This window comes from Somniosus microcephalus, chromosome 12 (assembly GCF_052327205.1).
Source record: "Somniosus microcephalus isolate GS21.2 chromosome 12, FLI_Smic_1.0, whole genome shotgun sequence".
Taxonomy (NCBI): domain Eukaryota; kingdom Metazoa; phylum Chordata; class Chondrichthyes; order Squaliformes; family Somniosidae; genus Somniosus; species Somniosus microcephalus.
Window position 1 is genome coordinate 6,188,466 of NC_140998.1, and position 24,139 is coordinate 6,212,604.

The window sequence follows — 24,139 nt, forward strand, 5'->3', positions numbered from 1 at the left end:
GACTTTATGACTCTAGTTTCGGATTTAACTAAGTCACTTTCACTCAGTATAAAATTCTATCATATTATGGTCACTCTTCCCTAAAGGCCCCGTTACTACAAGGTTATTAATGAACCTTTTCTCATTGCGCAATACTAGATCTAAAATAGTCTGTTCCTCAACACACTGATCTAGAAAGCTATCTTACATACATTCCATGAACTCATCCTCCACACTATTACTGCAAATTTGGTTTGCCCAGTCTATATGTAGATTAAAGTCCCCCATGATCACTGTATTACCCTTGTTACATGCACCTCTAATTTCCTGATTTATACACTGCCCTACATTACAACTACTGTTTGGGGGCCTATAAACATCTCCCAACAATGTTTTCTGCCCCTTGCTGTTTCTTAGCTCCACCCAAACTGATTCTACTTCTTTGATTTTCAGAGCTGAGATCCTTTCTCTCTACTGTCGTTATCCCATCTTTTATTATCAGGGCTACCCCTCCTCCTTTTCCACTTTGCCTATCTCTTCTAAACGTTAAGTATCCTGGAATATTTCGTTCCCAACCTTGGTCACTTTGCAACCATGTCTCCGTTATGGCTATTAGATCAAACCTGTTCATTTCTATCTGCGCTATTAATTCATCTACGTATTTTGTTGCGAATGCTTCGTACATTCAGATATAATGCCCTTAGCTTTGACTTATTTCTATTTTTCCCTGATGTCACCTTAGTTACTGATGCCCTATGACCTTTGTTACTCTCTCTGTCCCTTCCTGACCCACTCTGCTTATTTTTACCCCAAACTCTGCTCTCGAGCCTTGACATTTTTCTTGCTGCTTTTAAATTTACTCTTTCCTGAATCCTCCCACCCCCTTCATCAGTTTAAAACCCTGTCTACTGCCCTAGTTATTCGATTCGCCAGGACACTGGTTCCAGCCTGGTTTAAGTGGAGCCCATCCCAACAGAACAGCTCCCTCTTTCCCCAGTACTGGTGCCAGTGCCCCATGAACTGAAACCCCTGCCTCCCACACCACTCTTTGAGCCACGCATTTAACCTTCTAATCTGTTTGTCCCTATGCCAATTGGCGTGTGGCTCATATAATCTGTTTCAGTGATGTTGATTGAGGGATAAATATTGGCCCCAGGACACTGGGAGAACTCCCCTGCTCTTCTTTGAAATAGTGCCGTGGGATCGTTAACGTCCGCCCGAGAGAGCAGACGGGGCTTTAGTTTAACGTCTCATCTGAAAGACAGCACCTCCAACAGTGAGGTGCTCCCTCAGGACTGCTTTGGAGTGTCACCCTGGATTTTTGTGCTCAAGTATCTGGAGTGGGACTTAAACCCGCAACCTTCTGACTCGGAGGCGAGGGTGCTGAGCCCCGGCTGACAGGGGTCAGGAAACTGGGAGCGGGGCCAGTAAACTGGGAGAGGTTTCCGGAAACTGGGGGTGGGGTCCAGAAACTGGGGGAGGGGTCAGGAAACTGGGGGAGGGGTCCGGTAACTGGGGGAGGGGTCAGGAAACTGGGGGAGGGATTCAGAAACTGGGGGAGGGGTCCAGAAACTGGGGGTGGGGCCAGTAAACTGGGGGAGGGGTCAGGAAACTGGGGGAAGGGTCAGGAAACTGGGGGAGAGGTCCGGAAACTGGGGGTGGGGCCAGTAAACTGGGGGAGGGGTCAGGAAACTGGGGCAGCGGTCAGGAAACTGGGGGAGGGGTCAGGAAACTGGGGGAGGGGTCAGGAAACTGGGGGAGGGGTTCGGAAACTGGGGGAGGGGTCCAGAAACTGGAGGAGGGGCCAAGAAACTGGGGGTGGGGCCAGGAAACTGGGGGAGGGGTCAGGAAACTGGGGGAGGGGTCCAAAACTGGGGGAGGGGTCAGGAAACTGGGGGTGGGGCCAGGAAACTGGGGGGAGGGGTCCGGTAACTGGGGGCAGGGCCAGGTAACTGGGGGCAGGGTCCGGAAACTGGGGGAGGGGTTCGGAAACTGGGGGAGGGGTCCAGAAACTGGAGGAGGGGCCAAGAAACTGGGGGTGGGGCCAGGAAACTGGGGGAGCGGTCAGGAAACTGGGGGAGGGGTCAGGAAACTGGGGGAGGGGTCAGGAAACTGGGGGAGGGGTTCGGAAACTGGGGGAGGGGTCCAGAAACTGGAGGAGGGGCCAAGAAACTGGGGGTGGGGCCAGGAAACTGGGGGAGGGGTCAGGAAACTGGGGGAGGGGTCCAAAACTGGGGGAGGGGTCAGGAAACTGGGGGTGGGGCCAGGAAACTGGGGGAGGGGTCCGGTAACTGGGGGCAGGGCCAGGTAACTGGGGGCAGGGTCCGGAAACTGGGGGAGGGGTTCGGAAACTGGGGGAGGGGTCCAGAAACTGGAGGAGGGGCCAAGAAACTGGGGGTGGGGCCAGGAAACTGGGAGAGGTTTCCGGAAACGGGGTGAGGGGTCTGGTAACTGGGGGAGGGGTCCGGTAACTGGGGGAGGGGTCGGAAACTGGGGGAGGGGTTCAGAAACTGGGGGAGGGGGTCCGAAACTAGGGGAGGGGTCCGGAAACTGGGGGAGGGGCCAGGAAACTGGGGGAGGGGCCAGGAAGCTGGCGGCAGGGTCCAGAAACTGGGGGAGGGGTCGGAAACTGGGGGAGGGGTCTGGTAACTGGGGGAGGGGTCCGGTAACTGGGGGAGGGGTCCGGTAACTGGGGGAGGGGTCGGAAACTGGGGGAGGGGTCGGAAACTGGGGGAGGGCCCGGAAACTGGGGGAGGGGTCCGGAAACTGGGGGAGGGGTCGGAAACTGGGGGAGGGCCCGGAAACTGGGGGAGGGGTCGGAAACTGGGGGAGGGGTCGGAAACTGGGGGAGGGCCCGGAAACTGGGGGAGAGGTCCGGAAACTGGGGGAGGGGTCGGAAACTGGGGGAGGGCCCGGAAACTGGGGGAGAGGTCCGGAAACTGGGGGAGGGGTCGGAAACTGGGGGAGGGGTCCGGAAACTGGGGGAGGGGTCGGAAACTGGGGGAGGGGTCCGGAAACTGGGGGAGGGGTCGGAAACTGGGGGAGGGGCCCGGAAACTGGGGGAGGGGCCCGGAAACTGGGGGCAGGGCCAGGTAACTGGGGGAGGGGCCCGGAAACTGGGGGAGGGGCCCGGAAACTGGGGGAGGGGTTCGGAAACTGGGGGAGGGGTTCGGAAACTGGGGGAGGGGCCCGGAAACTGGGGGAGAGGTCCGGAAACTGGGGGAGGGCCCGGAAACTGGGGGAGGGGCCCGGAAACTGGGGGAGGGGTCGGAAACTGGGGGAGGGGTCTGGTAACTGGGGGAGGGGTCGGAAACTGGGGGAGGGGTCGGAAACTGGGGGAGGGGGGATGCTGACAAGAGAACTCTCGGCCAGTTTTCACTCTTCCTGTTTCAGATTCTAAAGCCTGACGATCACATCGCCAAGCAGCGATACATCGCGGGGAAAGTGGTCCTTACCAAGGGTGTCAGCGAGTGGGTCTCGTTCGATGTCACTGAGAGCGTGAAGGAATGGTTAATTAACAGAGGTGAGTTTTGCATCAGCTTCTGGACACAGTCACACAGACATCACCGTCTCACAGACCCAGAGGAAAACCTTTACCTTTCTCATTGTTTGACGGTCTGTGTTGGATTGTGTTCGGACTGTGTTGCATCGTGTTGGATTTTGTCAGGTCTGCATTGGCCTCTAACCAGCCTGTTTGTTGCAGACACGAATCTCGGTCTGGAGATTAGCGTGCACTGTCCCTGTCACACCTTCCACGCCAATGGTGTCATCTCCAATGAACACGAGGTTCTGGACGTGAAGTTTAAGGGTAGGAACTGAGAGATTTTAGTTGCACCCTCTGTCTCTCCCTATTCCCTCTTTCTCCCTCGCTTCCTTCCTCACGTCTCCTCTCCTTCCTTTCATCTCCTGTCGCGTTCTTATCACTCAACTGTGCTCTCTCTTCTTTCTTTCTCTTTCCTCCCTCTCTCACTCCTTCTCCATCACTCCCTTTCATTCCTCCAATCCCCTCTCCCTCTAACAATCGTGTGATGTTTTGACTGAAGAATCACAAAGTTCAGATGGTATTTATCGAGGGACATGAGGGAACGTTATTGGGGGAAATAAGAGGGTTAAATTATGAGGACAGGTTGCATAAACTTGGCTTGTATTCCCTTGTGTTTAGATGTTAGAGCGGTGATCTGATCAAGATGTTTAATATGTTAAAAAGATTTGATAGGGTGGTCATGGAAAAACTATTTCGTCTGGTGTGGGAATCCAGAACAAGGGGAAATAATCTTAAAATTAGAGCCAGGCTGTTCAGGGGTGATGACGAGAAGCACTTCTTCACACAAAGGGCGGCGTAAATCTGGAACTCAAGCTCTGAATGCTGGGGGTCAGTTGGAGCTTTCAGGACCGAGATCGATAGATTTTTGTTGGCTCGGGGTATCGAGGGTTGTGGAGCAAAGGCAGGCAAATGGAGTCGAGGTCCAGATCAGCCATGATCTAATTGACCAGCAGAGCAGGTTCGAGGGGCTGAGTGGTCTCCTCCTGTTCCTAATGCTCCTCTGTTGCTATATATTGTAATGTAGGAAATGCAGCAGCCAATTTGTGCACAGCAAGGTCCCACAAACAGCAATGTGATAATGAGCAGATAATAAGAACATAAGAACATAAGAAATAGGAGCAGGAGTAGGCCAATCGGCCCCTCGAGCCTGCTCCACCATTCAATAAGATCATGGCTGATCTGATCCTAACCACCAATCTACTATCACAAAACCATCTCCTGAATCTAACAGAATTAGACACACGAAATAGGAGCAGGAGCAGGATCAGGCTACACGGCCCCTGGGCCCGCTCCGCTACCCACAGGGCCATGACCGATCCAAACCTAGACTCATCCAAATTCCTGCCCGCTCCCCGTAACCCTTTATTCCCTTTACTTCTAGGAAACTGTCTATTTCTGTTTTAAATTTATGTAATGATGTAGCTTCTACAGCTTTTTGGGGCAGCATATTCCATGGACCTACCACCCTCTGAGTGAAGTAGTTCCTCCTCATCTCAGTTTTGAAAGAGCAGCCCCTTATTCTAAGACTATGCCCCCTAGTTCTAGTTTCACCCATCATCGGGAACATCCTCCCCGCATCCACCCGATCCAACCCCTTCACAATCTTATATGTTTCAATAAGATCGCCTCTCATTCTTCTGAACTCCAATGAGTAGAGTCCCAATCTACTCAACCTCTCCTCATATGTCCATCCCCTCATCCCCGGGATTAACCGAGTGAACCTTCTTTGTACTGACTCGAGAGCAAGTATGTCCTTTCTTAAGTATGGACACCAAAACTGTATGCAGTATTCCAGGTGCGGTCTCACCAATACCTTGTACAACTGAAGCAATACCTCCCTATTTTTATATTCTATCCCCCTAGCAATGAAAGCCAACATTCCATTGGCCTTCTTAATCACTTGCTGCACCTGCATACTAACCTTTTGAGTTTCGTGCACCAGGACCCCCAGATCCCTTTGTACTTCAGTACTTTCCAGTTTCTTGCCATTAAGATAATAACTTGCTCTACGATTTTTCCTGCCAAAGTGCATAACCTCACACTTTCCAGTATTGTATTCCATCTGCCAAATCTCTGCCCACTTACTTAGCCTGTCTATGTCCCCTTGCAGGTTTTTTATGTCCTCCTCACTCACTACTTTCCCTCCCATCTTAGTATCATCTGCAAACTTTGATATGTTACACTCGGTCCCCTCCTCCAAATCGTTAATATAGATTGTAAAGAGTTGGGGACCCAGCACTGACCCCTGCGGAACACCACTAGTTACTAATTGCCAGTCTGAGAATGAACCATTTATCCCAACTCTCTGCCTTCTGTTAGATAGCCAATCCTCTATCCATGCCAGAATATTACCCCCAATCCTGTGATTTTTTATCTTAAGCAATAATCTTTTGTGTGGCACCTTGTCAAATGCCTTTTGGAAGTCTAAATACACTACGTCCACTGGTTCCCCTTTATCCACCCTATATGTTACTTCCTCAAAGAACTCCAGCAAATTTGTCAAACATGACTTCCCCTTCATAAAACCATGCTGACTTTGTCCTATTAAATTATGATTATCCAAATGTCCTGTTACTGTCTCCTTAATAATGGACTCTAATATTTTACCTACCACAGATGTTAGGCTAACCGGTCTATTGTTTCCAGCCTTCTGTCTACTGCCCTTTTTAAATAAGGGCGTTACATTAGCAGTTTTCCAGTTTGCCGGGACCTTTGCTGAGTCCAGGGAGTTTTGGAAAATGATTACCAATGCATCCACAATCCCTAACGCCACTGCCCTCAAGACCCTAGGATGTAAGCCATCAGGTCCAGGTGATTTATCCGCCTTGAGTCCCATTATTTTACCGAGTACCACTTCCTTAGTGATTTTGATCGTGTTTAGCTCCTCCCCCCCTTTAGCCCCCTGTTTGTCCAGTGTTGGGATATTCTTAGTGTCTTCTAATGTAAAGACTGATACAAAATATTCATTGTGTTTTTGCCATCTCCATATTTCCCACCATTAATTTCCCGGTCTCATCCTCTAAGGGACCAACATTTACTTTAGCCACCCTTTTTCTTTTTATATAACTATAAAAACTCTTACTATCTGTTTTTATATTTTTTGCTCATTTACTTTCATAATCTATCTTCCCTTTCTTAATCAATCTTTTTGTTATTTTTTGCTGTCTTTTAAAGTTTTCCCAATCCTCTATCCTCCCACTAGATTTGGCTACCTTATATGCCCTTGTTTTTAGTCGAATGCTATCCTTAATTTCTTTACTTAGCCACGGATGGCTGTCTTTTCTTTTACACCCTTTTCTTCTTAGTGGAATATATATTTTTTGGAAGTTGTAAAATAACTGCTTAAATGTACACCACTGATCATGTATCGTCTTACCCTTTAATCTATTTTCCCAATCCACTCTACTCAATTCCGCTCTCATACCTTCATAGTCTCCTTTATTCAAGCTTAGCACGCTTGTTTGAGATCCAACCTTCTCACCCTCTAATTGAATATGGAATTCAACCATGTTATGGTCACTCATTCCAAGGGGATCCTTTACTAGGACATTTTTAATTAATCCTGTCTCGTTACACAGGACCAGATCTAAGGTTGCTTGCCCCCTGGTCGGTTCAGTTACATACTGCTCAAGAAACCCATCCCTAATACACTCAATGAACTCATCCTCAAGGCAGCCCTGCCCAATTTGATTTGTCCAATTAATATGATAGTTAAAATCCCCCATAATTATAGATGCTCCCTTATTGCAAGCCTCAACTATTTCCTGATTGATACTCCGTCCAACAGAGTTGCAACTGTTCGGAGGCCTATAGACTACGCCCACTAGTGTTTTTTTCCCCTTATTATTCCTTACCTCCACCCAAACTGTTTCATTATCCTGATCTTTTGACCCAATATCCTTTCTCTGTATTACAGTGATTCCTTCCTTTATTAACATAGCCACCCCACCTCCCCTTCCTTCCTGCCTGTCCTTCCTGATCGTTAAATAACCTGGTATGTTTAATTCCCAGGCATTGTCACCCTGCAGCCATGTTTCTGTAATGGCCACAAGATCATACCCATATGTAGTTATTTGTGCCATTAACTCGTCTATTTTGTTACGAATGCTACGTGCATTCAGATAGAGAACTTTCAAATATGTTTTGTGACATTTAGTGATGTTGATTGAGGGATAAATATTGGCCCCAGGACACTGGGGAGAACTCCCTGCTCTTCCTTGAATAGTGGCCGTGGAATCTTTTATGTCCACCTGAGAGAGCAGACGGGGCCTCGGTTTAATGGTTCATCTGAAAGACAGCACCTCCGACAGTGCAGCCCTCCCGCAGTACTGCACTGGAGTGTCAGCCTAGATTATGTGCTCAAGTCTCTGGAGTGGAACTTTAACCCACGACCTTCTGATGCAAAAGTGGGAGTGCTGCCCACTGTGCCACGGCAGACAGTTAGAGCCAGTACAGGCATGATGGGCTGAATGGCCTTCTGCGCTGTAAATGTTTATAGCTGTAAGAAGTTACCAGGGAAGGATATTGAAGTGGACGGTATAAACTAACAATTAGAGGCCTTTCTGAAGAGAGAAAGGGCTGAGACATCGAGAGAGGGTGGGTAGGTGGGGTTGGGGATATGGGGAGAAGGTGGGTAGGTGGGGTTGGGGATATGGGGAGAAGGTGGGTAGGTGGGGTTGGGGATATGGGGAGAAGGTGGGTAGGTGGGGTTGGGGATATGGGGAGAAGGTGGGTAGGTGGGGTTGGGGGATATGTGGAGAAGGTGGGTAGGTGGGGTTGAGGATATGGGGAGAAGGTGGGTAGGTGGGGTTGGGGATATGGGGAGAAGGTGGGTAGGTGGGGTTGGGGATATGGGGAGAAGGTGGGTAGGTGGGGTTGGGGATATGGGGAGAAGGTGGGTAGGTGGGGTTGGGGGATATGTGGAGAAGGTGGGTAGGTGGGGTTGAGGATATGGGGAGAAGGTGGGTAGGTGGGGTTGGGGATATGGGGAGAAGGTGGGTAGGTGGGGTTGGGGATATGGGGAGAAGGTGGGTAGGTGGGGTTGGGGGACATGGGGAGAAGGTGGGTAGGTGGGGTTGGGGGATATGTGGAGAAGGTGAGTAGGTGGGGTTGGGGGATATGTGGAGATGGTGGGTAGGTGGGGTTGGGGGATATGTGGAGAAGGTGGGTAGGTGGGGTTGGGGATATGGGGGGAAGGTGGGTAGGTGGGGTTGGGGGATATGGGGAGAAGGTGGGTAGGTGGGGTTGGGATATGGGGAGAAGGTGAGTAGGTGGGGTTGGGGATATGGGGAGAAGGTGGGTAGGTGGGGTTGAGGGATATGGTGTGAAGGTGGGTAGGTGGGGTTGAGGGATATGGTGTGAAGGTGGGTAGGTGGGGTTGAGGGATATGGTGTGAAGGTGGGTAGGCGGGGTTGAAAGCGACTGCTTTGTTGGCCCTCCTGATCCTTTTCCTGTCCCACCCCACCAACTAAAGCGATATATTAACTGAATGGGTGCAGGGCATTCTGCGAGGGGAAGGGGAACAGCCAGAAGTTGTGGTCCATGTTGGAGCCAATGACATGGGTAGGAAAATGGTTGAGGTCCTGCAGTTAGAGTTCCAGGAGGTAGGAAAAAGATTAACGAGCAGGACCTCAAAGGTGGTAATCTCTGGATTACTCCCGGTGCCACGTGCTAGTGGGTATAGAAACAGAAAGATAGAGCAGGTGAATGCTTGGCTGGAGAAGTGTTGCAGGAGAGAGGGCTTCAGATTCCTGTGGCTTTGGGACCAGCTCTGGGGCAGAAGAGACCTGTTCAAGATGAAATAACAACAGAAAATGCTGGAAATACTCAGCAGGCCAGGCAGCATCCATGGAGAGAGAAACAGAGTTAACGTTGGATGGGTTGCTCCTGAAGTGCTACCAAGGAGCTGTTACATTGCTGGGTGTTTACTACAGATCCCCAAATAGTGAGAAGGATATAGAGGAGCAAATCTGAAGCAAATTTCGGAGAAATATAAAAATAATAGAGCAATAATGTTGGGGACTTCAATTACCCTAATATTGACTGGGGGAAAACAGAGAAAAGGCAAGGAGGGTGAAGAATTCCTAAAATGTGTACAGGAGAACTTCCTTAATCAGAATGTTTCTCGCCCGAGGAAGGAACCAGTGCTGGACCTAGTTCTGGTGAATGAAGTGGGGCAAGGGAGTGTGTTCAGTGGGAGAACATCTGGGTAACAGTGATCATAATATAATTAGGTTTAAGAAGTTATGGAAAGGACAAAGAAAAATCAAAGGTGAAAATATCCAACTGGCAGAGAGCCAATATCAGTGATTTGAGAAGGGATCTAGCACAGGTGGACTGGAAACAAACATTGGCCGGGAAAACAGTCAATGAGAAATGGCAGGCCTTCTAGGTAGAGATAGTTCGGGCACAGACCAAGCATATTCCCATTAGGAGGAGAGACGGGGCATCCAAAGTTTGAGCTCCCTGGATGACAAAGGAAATAGAGGTTAAAATAAAACAGAAAAAGGAGGTTAATACAAATGTCAGGTGCAGAATACAGTCCAAAACCAGGTGAAATACAGAGAGCTGGGGGGAAATTGAAAAAGGAGAAAAGGGCAAGAGAGAGTTTGAGAAAAGATTGACGGGTAACAGAAAAGGGAACCCAAAAATCTTTTAAAACATATAAAAAGTAAAAAGATAGTTAAAGGAAGGGTGGGGCCAATTAGGGACAAAAAAGTGACCTTCTTGTGGAGACAGAGGGCATGGCTGAGGCACTAAATGAGGTCTTTGCATCTCTGTTCACTGCAGAAGAGGATGACGTTAATGTTGCAGTAGAGGAGGGGGGAGCAGAGATTATCGGATAGGATAAAAATAGATAGAAAGTAGGTGCTAAATAGGTTGGCATCACTCAAAGTTAGCTAGTCACCCGGTCCAGATGGGATGCATCTTAGGTTGCTGAGGGAAGCTAGGGTGGAGATAGCAGAAGCTCTGGCCACAATCTTTCAAGCCTCCTTGGATATGGGAGTGATGGCAGAGAACTGGAGAATTGCAAATGTTACACCCCTGTTCAAAAAGGGGAGAGAGATAAACCCGGCAACTACAGGTCAATCAGTCTAATGTCAGTAGTGGGAAAACTACTAGAGACCATTGTCAAGGATCAAATTAATTCTCACTAGGAGCAGTCTGGGTTAATAAGGGACAGCTAGCACAGATTGTTTAAAGGGAAATCGTGTCTGACTAACCTGATTGAGTTCTTTGATGAATTAACAGAGAGGGTTGATGAAAGTACTTTAGTAGGTGTTGGATATATGAACTTTCAAAAGGCATTTGATAACGGACTAATTCGGGAAATAGAAGCACATGGTATTGAAGGGACAATGGTAACTCGGGTATGTAATTGGCTAAGGGATTGGTAGCAGAGAGTAGTGGTGAACAGAAATGTTTCTGACTGGAGAGAAGTATGCAGTGGTGTCCCCCAGGGGTCAGTATTAGGACCATTGGTTTCTTGGGAAAGAGCATAACTAGAGGCCATCAATATAAGATAGTCATCAAGAAATCCAATAGGGAATTCAGGAGAAACTTCTTTACCCAGAGAGTGGTAAGAATGTGGAACTCGCTCCCACAGGGAGTGGTTGAGGTGAATAGTATAGATGCATTTAAGGAGAGGCTAGACAAGTATATGAGGGAGGAGGGAATAGAGGGTTATAATGATAGATTTAGATGAGGAAAGATGGGAGCAGGCTCGAGTGGAGCATAAACACCGGCATGGACTGGTTGGGCCGAATGGCCTGTTTCTGTGCTGTATATCCTATGTAATATATAAATAACTTGGACGTGAGTATAGGGAGTACAATTTCGAAGTTTGTGGATGATACAAAACTTGGCAACGTAATAAATAGTGAGGAGGATAGTAACAGACATCAGGACGACACAGACAGACTGGTGAAATGGGCAGGCACATGGCAGATGCAATTTAATGATTAGTGTGAGGCGATGCACTTTGGGAGGAACAACATGGAGAGGCAGTATAATCTCAATGGGACTATTTTGAGGGGGTGCAAGAGCAGAGGGACCTGGGGGTGCAGATTCCCAAATCTTTGAAGGTGGCAGGGCAAGTTGAGAAGGTGGTTAAGGAAGTGTATGGGATACTTGGCTTTGTAAATAGGGGCACTGAATACAATAACAAGGAAGTCATGCTAAACCTTTACAAATCACGGATTCAGCCTCAGCTGAAGTGTTGTGTACAATTCTGGGCACCACACTTACACATATCACACATGTCAAGGCCTTGGAGAGGGGGCAAAGGAGGTTTAGCAGGCTGGTACCAGGGATGAGGGACTTCAGTTGTGTGGAGAGATTGGAGAAGCTGGGATTGTTCTCCTTAGAGCAGGGAAGGTTAAGGGGAGATTTAATAGAGGTGTTCAAAATTATGAGGGGTTTTGATGGAGCGAATAGAGAGAAACTGTTTCCACTGGCAAGTAGGTTGGTGCCCAGAGGTCACAGATTTAAAATAATTGGCAAAAGAAGTAGCGGGGAAATGAGGAGACGTTTCTTCACACAGAGGGCTGCTATGATCTGGAAGGCACTGCCTTGAAGGGCGGTGGAATCAGATTCCACAGGAGCTTTCAAAAGGCAATTGGACATGTATTGAGGACTCATTTACAGAACTGTGGGGAAAAAGCTGCGGAATGGGACTAACTGGAGAGCCCAGCACGGGCACGACGAGCCGAGTGGCCTCCTTCTGTGCTGTCAGATTCTGTGATTAACCTGTGACTTATTCTTCCTTGAAGGAATCGATGACTATGAATTCTCGGAGAGGGGAGATCTGGGGAAACTCCAGAAACACAAGGAGCAGAAGCTGGTGCACCTGGGCCCGACTAACCCCCACCTCATTCTCATGGTGTTACCCCCACACCGGCTAGACGACGAAGAGCAGAGCCACAGAAAGAAGCGCGCACTGGACACTGCTTATTGCTTCAGGTAGGACAAGCTCACATCTTCACTCACTGCCACAAGCACCTGCCAACATTTATATTGATTGGTCCGAGCCCCACTCCAGGGACTTGAGCCCATAATCCAGGCCGACACTCCCAGTGCAGTGCAGTACTGAGGGAGCGCTGCACTGTCGGAGGGGCAGTACTGAGGGAGCGCTGCTCTGTCGGAGGGGCAGTACTGAGGGGGAGCTGCACTGTTGGAGGGGCAGTACTGAGGGAGTGCTGCACTGTCAGAGGGTCAGTACTGAGGGAGCGCTGCACTGTCGGAGAGGCAGTACTGAGGGAGCGCTGCACTGTCGGAGGGGCAGTACTGAGGGAGTGCTGCACTGTCGGAGGGGCAGTACTGAGTGAGCGCTGCACTGTCGGGGGGGCAGTACTGAGGGAGTGCTGCACTGTCGGGGGGGCAGTACTGAGGGAGCGCCGCACTGTCGGGGGGGCAGTACTGAGGGAGCGCCGCACTGTCGGGGGGGCAGTACTGAGGGAGCGCCGCACTGTCGGAGGGGCAGTACTGAGGGAGTGCTGCACTGTTGTAGGAGCAGTACTGAGGGAGTGCTGCACTGTTGTAGGAGCAGTACTGAGGGAGTGCTGCACTGTCGGAGGGTCAGTACTGAGGGAGTGCTGCACTGTCGGAGGGGCAGTACTGAGGGAGCGCTGCACTGTCGGAGGGGCAGTACTGAGGGAGTGTTGCACTGTCGTAGGGGCAGTACTGAGGGAGCGCTGCACTGTCGTAGGGGCAGTACTGAGGGAGCGCTGCACTGTCGGAGGGGCAGTACTGAGGGAGTGCCGCACTGTCGGAGGTGTCATCTTTTGGATGAGACGTTAAAGCGAGGCCTTGTCTGCCCTCACAGGTGGATGTGAAAGATCAGACGGCACATTTGTAAGAGCACAGGAGTTCTCCCCGGTGTCCTGGCCAATATTTATCCCTCAATTAACATAATTAAAACAGATTATCTGGTCATTATCACATTGCTGTCTGCGGGAGCTTGCTGTGTGCAATTGGCTGCCGCGTTCCCTACATTACAACAGTGACTACACTTCAAAAGTACTTCATTGGCTGTAAAAATGCTTTGGGATGTTGTAAGGGTGTGAAAGGCGCTATAGAAATGCGAGTTCGTTCTTTTAATACAAAAAGAAATGCTGCAGATGCTGGAAATCTGAAATAAAAACAGAAAATTCTTTCTTTTAATAATTGGCCATATGCGCGAGGAGGCACTCATGGTTTATGGGGCCAATAAAAAGCGTCAGGGGGTTTAGGATACAGAAGGGCAGTGTCAGGGGTGGGTAACAGGGCTGTAACCGGCAAGAACCAGCCAGCGTAAAAGAGCCAACGTGATCTCTTCCGAAGGCCAAGAAGTTGCTGCAGCTCGACTGCTGCACAGTGGGGCTCTCAGTAAAACGGGTTCACGTCAATACACAGAGCTTGGGGGAGAGAGTGGGTAGGATCAGCATCACCTCTAGGCCTCACTGGAGGGCAGTTGAAGGAGCGAGTGTGGGGCAGGGTCGAACCCACTCACCAGCGAGCCCACCTCACAACACTGGCCAGAATTCTGAAGAGACCTTCTGTAAAGGACTGATCCCACGCGAGGCACAAGGGCTGGTGCGGGAAATGGAGAAATATCACATTGGAGCAGTAGGGTCACTAATTGGAGAGCTCTTTCAAAGAGCCGGCACTGGCGTGATGGGCTGAATGGCCTCCTTCTGTACTGTCTGATTCTATAGCCTCAGTCGGTTTCACACCCGAATCCAGCGGGAGGCGGAGGTGGAATGAAGGCAGGGTCCCTGACACTGAGGGAGGAGGTTCGGACAGGCCGTGTGATCAGGAGAGTTGGGGGGGGGGGTGGAGAAGCCCGGGGTTGGGGAGGCCTAAACCTTCCTTGTGGGGCATTTCTGCTCCTCCGGGCCCCATAAAGTCAAAAAATGGTAAAACCATTTCCCTTGAAATGGCCTGGCTGCGGCTCCTCTTCCCGTTGGCTGCTCAGGTAGGATATCCTCAGCGGCTTCCCCGCACAGGCCTTGGGTTAAAATAGCCGCCGGGCCTCGATGGCATCATCACAGCTCAAGCTGTTTAAAGAGGTGGCCATTGGTTTCCGGCAGGTGCCCCTCGGGTTAAAATCAGGACCTGTGGGATTGGTGCAGGGCATCAGCGGGTGAGTCCATGGGCGATTTTAATTGCCCGCCTGACCGCCCTGTTTCCACTATTGAAACTTATCAAATTCTAACAAGACTAGACAGACTAGATGCAGGAAGGATGTTCCCGATGGCGGGGGAGTCCAGAACCAGGGGTCACAGTCTAAAGATAAGGGGTAAGCCATTTAGGACAGAGATGAGGAGGAATTTCTTCACCCAGAGAGTGGTGAACCTGTGGAATTCTCTACCACAGAAGGCAGTTGAGGCCAATTCATTAAATATATTCAAGAAGGAGTTAGATATATTTCTTAAGGCTAAAGGGATCAAGGGATATGGGGAGAAGGCAGGGACAGGGTACTGAGTTTGGATGATCAGCCATGATCTCATTGAATGGCGGAGCAGGCTCGAGGGGCCGAATGGCCTACTCCTGCTCCTATCTTCTATGTTTCTATATCATAACTTGCATTTATGTAGCTCTTTTAACAGGAGCATTATCAAACAAAATTTGGAGGGATTTGAACACAAGGATGAGAATTTTAAAAATGAGGGTTAAATGGGTGCGCGGTTTACCCAGGGCATCCCAAACATAACCAGTCAGCCTGTGAGAAACTCTACAAAAGACACAAACTTCTACCCACCAATTAACATGGACACAACATCCTACAAACTTGCTTCCCTCATTGTTTTTTCATTTTTGTCAGGAATTATGAAGATAATTGTTGTGTGCGTCCGCTCTACATCGACTTCCGACAGGATCTCGGATGGAAATGGATCCACGAGCCCAAAGGATACTACGCAAATTTCTGCACTGGTCCCTGCCCATTTCTACGCGGCTCTGATACCCAGCACAGCACGGTAAGACATTGCGATCAGGGCCGTGAGCGATGTTGTATATCTGTCGAACTCAGTCCTTCACACCCACCCTTTCTTTAATTTCTTTTCACCATTGTTGATTCCTCCATTCATTGGTAATTCTTCCATTCATTGATGTCCTCTGGGAGGTGAGTTGGATGTTGAACGAAGCAAGGTGTATTTGTGTTGGGTGAGTGGGATGTTGGGCTGGGAGAGATGGATATCGGGCTGGTTGAGTTGGACGGACAGCTGAATGGGCCATATAGCCTTTCCTTGCTCTATTTCTTATTGTTTCTTTTCCATTGCAGGTGCTGGGACTGTATAACACGTTAAATCCAGAGGCCTCAGCAACCCCGTGTTGTGCTCCTCAGGACCTCGAGCCTCTGACTATCCTGTACTATGTCGGCCGAACACCCAAGGTGGAACAGCTGTCCAACATGATTGTCAAGTCCTGTAAATGTAGTTGAGATTCCTCCCATCGTACATGTGTATGTGTGCGCGAAATAAATGTGTGTATGTGTATGAGGCATGCGTGTGTATGTGCAAGGTACGTTTGTGCGTGTGTGTGTGTGAAGTACATGTGAGGTGCATATCTGTGTTTGTGTGCGAGGTATGTGTGTTTACGTGTGCGAGGTGTGTGCGTGAGTGTGCAAGGTACAGGTGTGAGGTACGTGTATGTGCGAGGTACCTGTGTTTGTGTGCGAGGTGCGGGTGTGTGTGTGAGGAACATGAGTGTGCATATGTGTGAAGAACAGGCCTTGAGACTCAATCAGCAGACTGAGCACGACCTACTGTTGGAACTCAGTGCGTGGTCGATAATCCCTAGCCTCACAGAACAGACTGGCAAGAGAAGAGTTACAAAGATTTACAAAAAAAAGGAAGAAAAAATTACAAAAAACTCCAAAATATCAAACAAAATACAAAAAAAAATCAAAGAACTTCTAAAGTGCAGAGTGGAGCGGATTTAAATGTTGGTCCTACCAGAGACTATGTTGATGGTTCTGGGGGCTAACTGTCCTCCTTGAGGACCTATTGACTGTAAACACAGAGCCCGAGCGGTGAGGATGAAGACAATTCACGTCACGAGAGACAAGGCCAGTGGATATGCAGAATTCTAAGCGAATTCAAATGACTTTAATTTGTAATATCTTTTTGCGCTGTGCGCAGTGTCGGGAACGGGAGGGGGTGGGGGAGTCATATTTTAAATCTTCTGAACAGAATCCTGGTTAGCAAACAGCCAGTGAAAGCTAATTTCCCCGCTGGTAGATTTTGAATGTATCACTGCACCCAGCTGTAGGAATGCTAGTGGTTTCATGAGCGGCCAGTGAGGCTTTGGCACTGAGCGAGATGGAAGTTATACTGACAAAAACTGCCACAACGCCATGCTGTCTCTGGGTTTCCAAGAATTCCAGTCTACTCCAGGCTCCATCACCAAGGACTCAAAATGTACAAGAGAGAGGGTGACACACAAGTTGAAGGAGCTGCTCGCCAATGGTAGAACATTACCGTGAGATTATTCCCGACCTTGCTGGAACATTCTGTTTTAAAATTAACATTACTTGCAGGAAAAAGTCGACGTTGAGCTTCCCCTAACAGTGTCATCTTTGAATCACAACTTCAAGCACCTTCACTCCCCGTCAAGCATTTGGTGCAACACCTCGGTAATATAATTTTGGGTTTCTTATACAACTTGTGATTTATAGAGTTGGTAAAAAATGTCTGTAATTGCTAGATATACAAAGGGTACATACTGGAGTCGAAAGACCCACAATAAACACATCAATGAGAAGGTGAGTAAAGAATCAGAGACATTTACCCGTAGAGTCCCTCCATCGCTGATAGACACTTATGTATCTGTGATAGTTTCTATTGGTTAAAACTGTCAGTGTTAGACTCTGTGGGACTGTATTAATGGACTTGATGGTGTCTATGGGTCAGTATCTCCCAGTGATGGTGTCTATGGGTCAGTATCTCCCAGTGATGGTGTCTATAGGTCAGTATCTCCCAGCAATGGTGTCTATGGGTCAGTATCTCTCAGCGATGGTGTCTATAGGTCAGTATCTCCCAGCGATGGTGTCTATGGGTCAGTATCTCTCAGTGATGGTGTCTATGGGTCAGTATCTCCCAGTGATGGTGTCTATGGGTCAGTATCTCCCAGCAATGGTGTCTATAGGTCAGTATCTCCTAGCAATGGTGTCTATGGGTCAGTATCTCTCAGCGATGGTGTCTATGGGTCAGTATCTCTCAGTGATGGTGACTATGGGTCAGTATCTCTCAGCGATGGTGTCTATGGGTCAGTATCTCTCAGTGATGGTGTCTATGGGTCAGTATCTCTCAGTGATGGTGTCTATGGGTCAGTATCTCCCAGCGATGGTGTCTATGGGTCAGTATCTCCCAGCGATGGTGTCTATGGGTCAGTATCTCCCAGCGATGGTGTCTATAGGTCAGTATCTCCCAGCGATGGTGTCTATGGGTCAGTATCTCTCAGTGATGGTGTCTATGGGTCAGTATCTCTCAGTAATGGTGTCAATGGGTTGGTATCCATTGGTCTCAGTGTCTATGGGTTGGTATCCATTGGTGACAGTGTCAATGGGTTGGTATCCATTGGTGACAGTGTCTATGGGTTGGTATCCGTTGGTGACGATGACTATGGGTTGGTATCCATTGGTGACAGTATCTTTGGGTTGATATCCGTTGGTGACGGTGTCTATGGGTTGGTATCCATTGGTGACAGTGTCTATGGGTTGATATCTGTTGGTGACGGTGTCTATGGGTTGGTATCCATTGGTGACGGTGTCTATAGGTTGGTATCCGTTGGTGACGGTGTCTATGGGTTGGTATCCGTTGGTGACGGTGTCTATGGGTTGGTATCCGTTGGTGATGGTGTCTGTGGGTTGGTATCCGTTGGTGATGGTGTCAATAGGTTAGTATCTGTTGGCGACAGTGTCTATGGGTTGGTATCCGTTGGTGATGGTGTCTGTGGGTTGGTATCCGTTGGTGATGGTGTCAATAGGTTAGTATCTGTTGGCGACAGTGTCTATGGGTTGGTATCCGTTGGTGACAGTGTCTATGGGTTGGTATCCGTTGGTGACGGTGTCTATGGGTTGGTATCTGTTGGTGACGGTGTCTGTGGGTTGGTATCCGTTGGTGACGGTGTCTATGGGTTGGTATCCGTTGGTGACGGTGTCTATGGGTTGGTATCCGTTGGTGACGGTATCAATGGGTTGGTGTCCGTTGGTGACGGTGTCTATGGGTTGGTATCTGTTGGTGACGGTATCAATGGGTTGGTGTCTATCGGTGATGGTTTGGTAATATTTATGTTACCAAAACGGAGCCTTGCCCACTGCAAGCACATGTCAGAAGTGGAAGTGGCAGAAGTTCGGTTTTCTGAGCATTTAAAATAATGTCTGTGCAGCGCTGGCCTGAATTTCCCATATTAAACTTGGCAGAAAAGGCTTTTACTGACGGGTCGGACTGTGACTGGTCTGGAGTCACCTTCTCCTTGATGACCTGCTGTAATATTGCTCAGATAGAAAGGACTACTGCTTCTCTCAGTCTTACACTGATGTTTGCACTGCGTTAAGTCTTCATTAAAGCAATATCCCAGGTATATTTAAGTTATAATTCCCATTTTTTAATTTATAGACTGGACTTTTTAGCTCTCGCTGCATATCCCAAGCCCCAAGATCAACTCTCCGCTCCCTAATCTCCTGAGATACCTGCTCAATGCTCCCCACTGTCCTCCCGAGATAGCTGCTCTCCATTCACTTCCCAGCGCCCTAATCTCCTCCTGAGATAGCTGCTCTCCACTTCACTTCCTAGCTCCCTAATCTCCTCCCGAGATAGCTGCTCTCCACTTCACTTCCAAGCTCCCTAATCTCCTCCCGAGATAGCTGCTCTCCACTTCACTTCCTAGCTCCCTAATCTCCTCCCGAGATAGCTGCTCTCCACTTCACTTCCCAGCTCCCTAATCTCCTCCCGAGATAGCTGCTCTCCACTTCACTTCCCAGCTCCCTAATCTCCTCCCGAGATAGCTGCTCTCCACTTCACTTCCCAGCTCCCTAATCTCCTGAGATACCTGCTCTCCATTCACTTCCCAGCTCCCTAATCTGCTCCTGAGGTAGCTGCGTCCCCTCTCAAGGTCTCTGCTCACTGGGTCTCTGCTTTCCTTTCTGCTCCCCTCCCCAGGTCTCTCCTCCGCTCCCTACCTCCAACCCTGGCCTCCACTCCCCACACCAAGTTACTGCTCCCATCAATCTGGACTGGTGCTGGTGTGTGTCTCAGTGTCGGCTCCTGTACATGTGCAGCCCACAGCGGGTAAAAGGGAGCGATTCACTCCTGTCTAGTACTGTATGGCCCGTGTGTATCTCAGTGTCGGCTCCTGTACATGTGCAGCCCACAGCGGGTAAAAGGGAACGATTCACTCCCGTCTGGTACTGTACGGCCCGTGTGTGTCTAATGTTGTACCTGAGTCTGAGCCAGCTGTCATGTACAAACAGGGCAAGCAAAGTTTGCCAGGAATTTCCTTGTGGGTTCTCAGATAGACAGGTAAACCCTGGATAAACATGTAAACCAGGTTTTCTGCCAATCTTGTGCCGAAGATACAATGTCTGATTGGGAGGGCCCCGAGGAACAGTGTAATTGTGGCAGCACGTGGCTTGTATCAGGTGTGTACACCTCCCAGAAATCATCGCCCGGCTCCTTTACAGTACTGGTTGTGCGCCAGGGTTTCTGCGTAGCGTACTGAACCCAGTCCAGAGCAGCAGCCAGTTTAAATGTCCTGTACTGCACTGACCTATTGCACAAAACAAATGAATGACGTGTGATGGCAGAAGCTTCCAACAGGATTCCTGATATTAGCCAGAATTCACTCTGATTTGGGAGGGTAAGGGTTGCAGGATAACACAGAGACTGCTCGTGGTCTACCACAGTTACCGTCTTAGAACGAGAAGACTTGCATTTAAATAGCGCCTTTCATGACCCCAAAACAGCCAATGAAGTATCTTTGAAGCATAGTCACTCTTGTAATGTAGGAAACGCAGCAGCCAATTTGCGCACAGCAAGATCCTACAAACAGAAATGAAATAAATGATGAGATAATCTGGTTTAGTGATGTTGGTTGAGGGATAAATATGGGCCCAGGGCACCAGGGAGAACTCCTCTGCTCTTCTTCGAAATACTGCCATGGGATATTTTTCATCCACCTGAGACAGGGCCTTGGTTTAGCATCTAATCTGAAAGGCGACACCTCCGACAGTGCAGCACACTTTACAAAAGTAAATGACTGGCTAATGTTTCACAAACATGAAAGAATCCCAATGAGGGAAAGCTTCGAAGGCCAGTAGCCTCACTGAGTGAGATACCCATCGAACGTCCCTGTATATATTAAAGGGCTGGTAGATTAAAATTGCAATGGTCCTCATATTATTATATTCTCTGGGTCAGATTGTAGAGCATCTGTGAAAGAAGTGAAGAGCCAGGTTTCAGGTGCAGGGCGCAGTGTAACGAAATTGCCTGTCTGTAAAACCCCAATACTGGTATGTGTCGTCTCATACAAAAAAAGATGGATTTATTAGTGCCTCATCACACTCTCGGGACACCAGTGTTTCACATCAATGAATTTCTTTGGAAGTGCAGTCACTGTTCTGTAGACAAACATGGCAGCCAATTCATGCACAGCAGGATCCCACAAACAGCAGCAAGGTGAATGACCACTTGAGTTGTTTTGCTTGAGGGAGGAATGCTGGCCGGGACACTTCCTCGGGAGAATCCCGCTCTTCCACTTACGCTGCGGGATCCTGAGCTGGAGACAGGGCCTCATTTTAATGTCTGATCTGAAAGACATCACCTCGAACAATGCCGCACTCTCCCGGACGTCGGCCTAGATTATGTGCTCAAGTCCTGGAGTGGGGCTTGAATCCACAACCACCTGACTCCGTGGGGACAGTGCTACCAACTGAGCCAAGCAAGCGTGTTTTTATTAAAAAGGAAATGCATTAAATTAATTCTAGAATTAAAAATACTGGGAAGGGTTTGGGTGAGGTATATTAGCAATTAACAGTGCCTTAATTCCCAATTACAAATAATGGCAAGTCAACCAAATACCTGTATTTGGTAAACCTGTCGAGGAACAAGGAGCTTTTTTGAAATGATTCATTCTCAGGATGTGGGCATCGCTGACAAGGCCAGCATTTATTGCCCATCCCTAGTTGCCCTTGAGAAGGTGGGGGTGAGCCGCCTTCTTGAACCGCTGCAGTCCGTGTGGTGAAGGTACTCCCACAGTGCTGTTAGGGAGGGAGTTCCAGGATTTTGACCCAGCGACGGTGAAGGATCGGCGATATATTTCTAAGTCAGGATGGTGTGTGACTTGGAGGGGAACTTGGAGGTGGTGGTGTTCCCATGCGCCTGCTGCCCTTGTCCTTCTAGGTGGAAGAGGTGGCGGGTTTGGGAGGTGCTGCCGAGGAAGCCTTGGCGAGTTGCTGCAGTGCATCGTGTAGATGGTGCACACTGCAGCCACGGTGCGCCGGTGGGGGGTGTTTACGCTGGTGGTTGCGATGTCCTGATAACTTCTCACACATTTAGCTTAGCTTCACTGCACAACAGCAAAATGAGCAGTGTGGGTGAGAGATATTGGTGATGGTTTGGGTGTGGGGATGGGAGAGGGGATTTAACAATGGTGCATTTCTGTGGATGATTAACTGTACTCGGTAAATGTACGTGTATAAATGGGAATAAAAGAGCACAAATCTGTACGGTTTATCAGAATTGACGACTGCTTCGCAGTGAATTGAGAAAGCTCGCCTCCTTTGAATCTGACTATTTGTGTGACAATGTAGGTCAGGGCTCCTGATTGGCCTACAGCCTGTCACTCTCAGGTGGGTGCAGTTCCGTGGAAGGTTGCACATCCTACCTGATAATTTATTTTTAGTATTTTTTTCCATTAATGAATAAACTTTTTTTTTTAAAACAGGTTTGTTGTATGTGAACTAGCTGTGAATAAAATGTAACTTGGATTAATTTTCAACCTGTATTCTTTGGCTCACTTGATTTAAAAGGGACAATACGATTTACACTGCGTCATAGTCAGACTGAAGGCAAGTCGGAGAAGGGAACTTTTCACCAGAGAGTTGAGCTGTGGAATAATTTAACAGGGAGGTACTGGGTCAAGGGATAATTAGATGTGTTGAGCAAGGTTTCACAAGAAAAAAACTTAGGTTTATATAGCATCTTTCGTGACCTCAGAACGTCCCAAAACGTTTTACAGTCAATGATCTTCTTTTGAGGTGTAGTCACTATTATAATGTAGGAAACACGGCAGCCAATTTGCGCACAGCAAGATTCCACAAACAGCAATGTGATAATGACCAGATAATCTGTTTTAGTGATGTTGTTTGAGGGATAAATATTGGCCCAGGACACCGGGAGAACTCCCCTGCTCTTCTTCAAAATAGTGGCCGTGGGATCTTTTACATCCACCCGAGAGGGCAGACGGGGCCTCGGTTTAATGTCTCTTCCAAAAGACGGCATCTCCAACAGTGCAGCACTCCCACAGAACTGCCCCTCCGACACTGCAGCGCTCCCTCAGTACTGCCCTCCGACAGTGCAGCGCTCCCTCAGTACGTCCCTCCGACAGTGCAGCGCTCCCTCAGTACTGCCGCTCCGACAGTGCAGCGCTCCCTCAGTACTGCCCCTCCAACAGTACAGCGCTCCCTCAGTACTGCCTCTCCGACAGTGCAGCACTCCCTCAGTACTGCCCCTCTGACAGTGCAGCGCTCCCTCAGTACTGCCCCTCCGACAGTGCAGCGCTCTCAGTACTGCCCCTCCGACAGTACAGCGCTCCCTCAGTACTGCCCCTTCGACAGTGCAGCGCTCCCTCAGTACTGCCCCTCCGACAGTGCAGCGCTCCCTCAGTACTGCCCCTCCAACAGTGCAGCGCTCCCTCAGTACTGACCCTCTGACAGTGCGGTGCTCCCGCAGTAATGCCCCTCCGACAGTGCAGCGCTCCCTCAGTACTGCCCCTCCGACAGTGCAGCGCTCCCTCAGTACTGCCCCTCCGACAGTGCGGCGCTCCCTCAGTACCGCCCCTCCGACAGTGCGGCGCTCCCTCAGTACTGCCCCTCTGACAGTGCGGCGCTCACTCAGTACTGCCCCTCCGACAGTGCGGCGCTCCCTCAGTACTGCCCCTCTGACAGTGCGGCGCTCCCTCAGTACTGCCCCTCCGACAGTGCGGCGCTCCCTCAGTACTACCCCTCCGACAGTGCGGCGCTCCCTCAGTACTGCCCCTCTAACAGTGCGGCGCTCCCTCAGTACTGCCCCTCCGACAGTGCGGCGCTCCCTCAGTGCTGCCCCTCCGACAGTGCAGCTCTCCCTCAGTACTGCCCCTCCGACAGTGCGGCACTCCCTCAGTACTGCTCCTCCGACAGTGCAGCGCTCCCTCAGTGCCGCTCCTCCGACAGTGCAGCGCTCCCTCAGTGCCGCCCCTCCGACAGTGCGGCGCTCCCTCAGTACTGCCCCTCCGACAGTGCAGCGCTCCCTCAGTACTGCCCCTCCGACAGTGCGGCGCTCCCTCAGTACTGCACTGGGAGTGTCAGCCTAGGTTTTTATGCTCAAGTCTCTGGAGTGGGACTTGAACCCACGGCCTTCTGACTCCCCACTGAGCCAC

General features: G+C 49.6%; 1 protein-coding gene across 1 annotated transcript in view; it reads left to right on the plus strand.

Moving 5' to 3' along the window:
- Window positions 1–22,501, plus strand: part of tgfb3 (transforming growth factor, beta 3) — a 46,660-nt gene extending 24,159 nt beyond the window's left edge. The window contains exons 2-6 of the mRNA XM_086004164.1: window positions 3,302–3,502; window positions 3,683–3,787; window positions 12,295–12,484; window positions 15,327–15,480; window positions 15,786–22,501. Coding sequence (XP_085860290.1) covers window positions 3,302–3,502; window positions 3,683–3,787; window positions 12,295–12,484; window positions 15,327–15,480; window positions 15,786–15,944 — 809 coding nt within the window. The 3' untranslated portion in view covers window positions 15,945–22,501. The remainder of the gene's footprint in view (window positions 1–3,301; window positions 3,503–3,682; window positions 3,788–12,294; window positions 12,485–15,326; window positions 15,481–15,785) is intronic.
- Window positions 22,502–24,139: the final 1,638 nt, after the last annotated feature.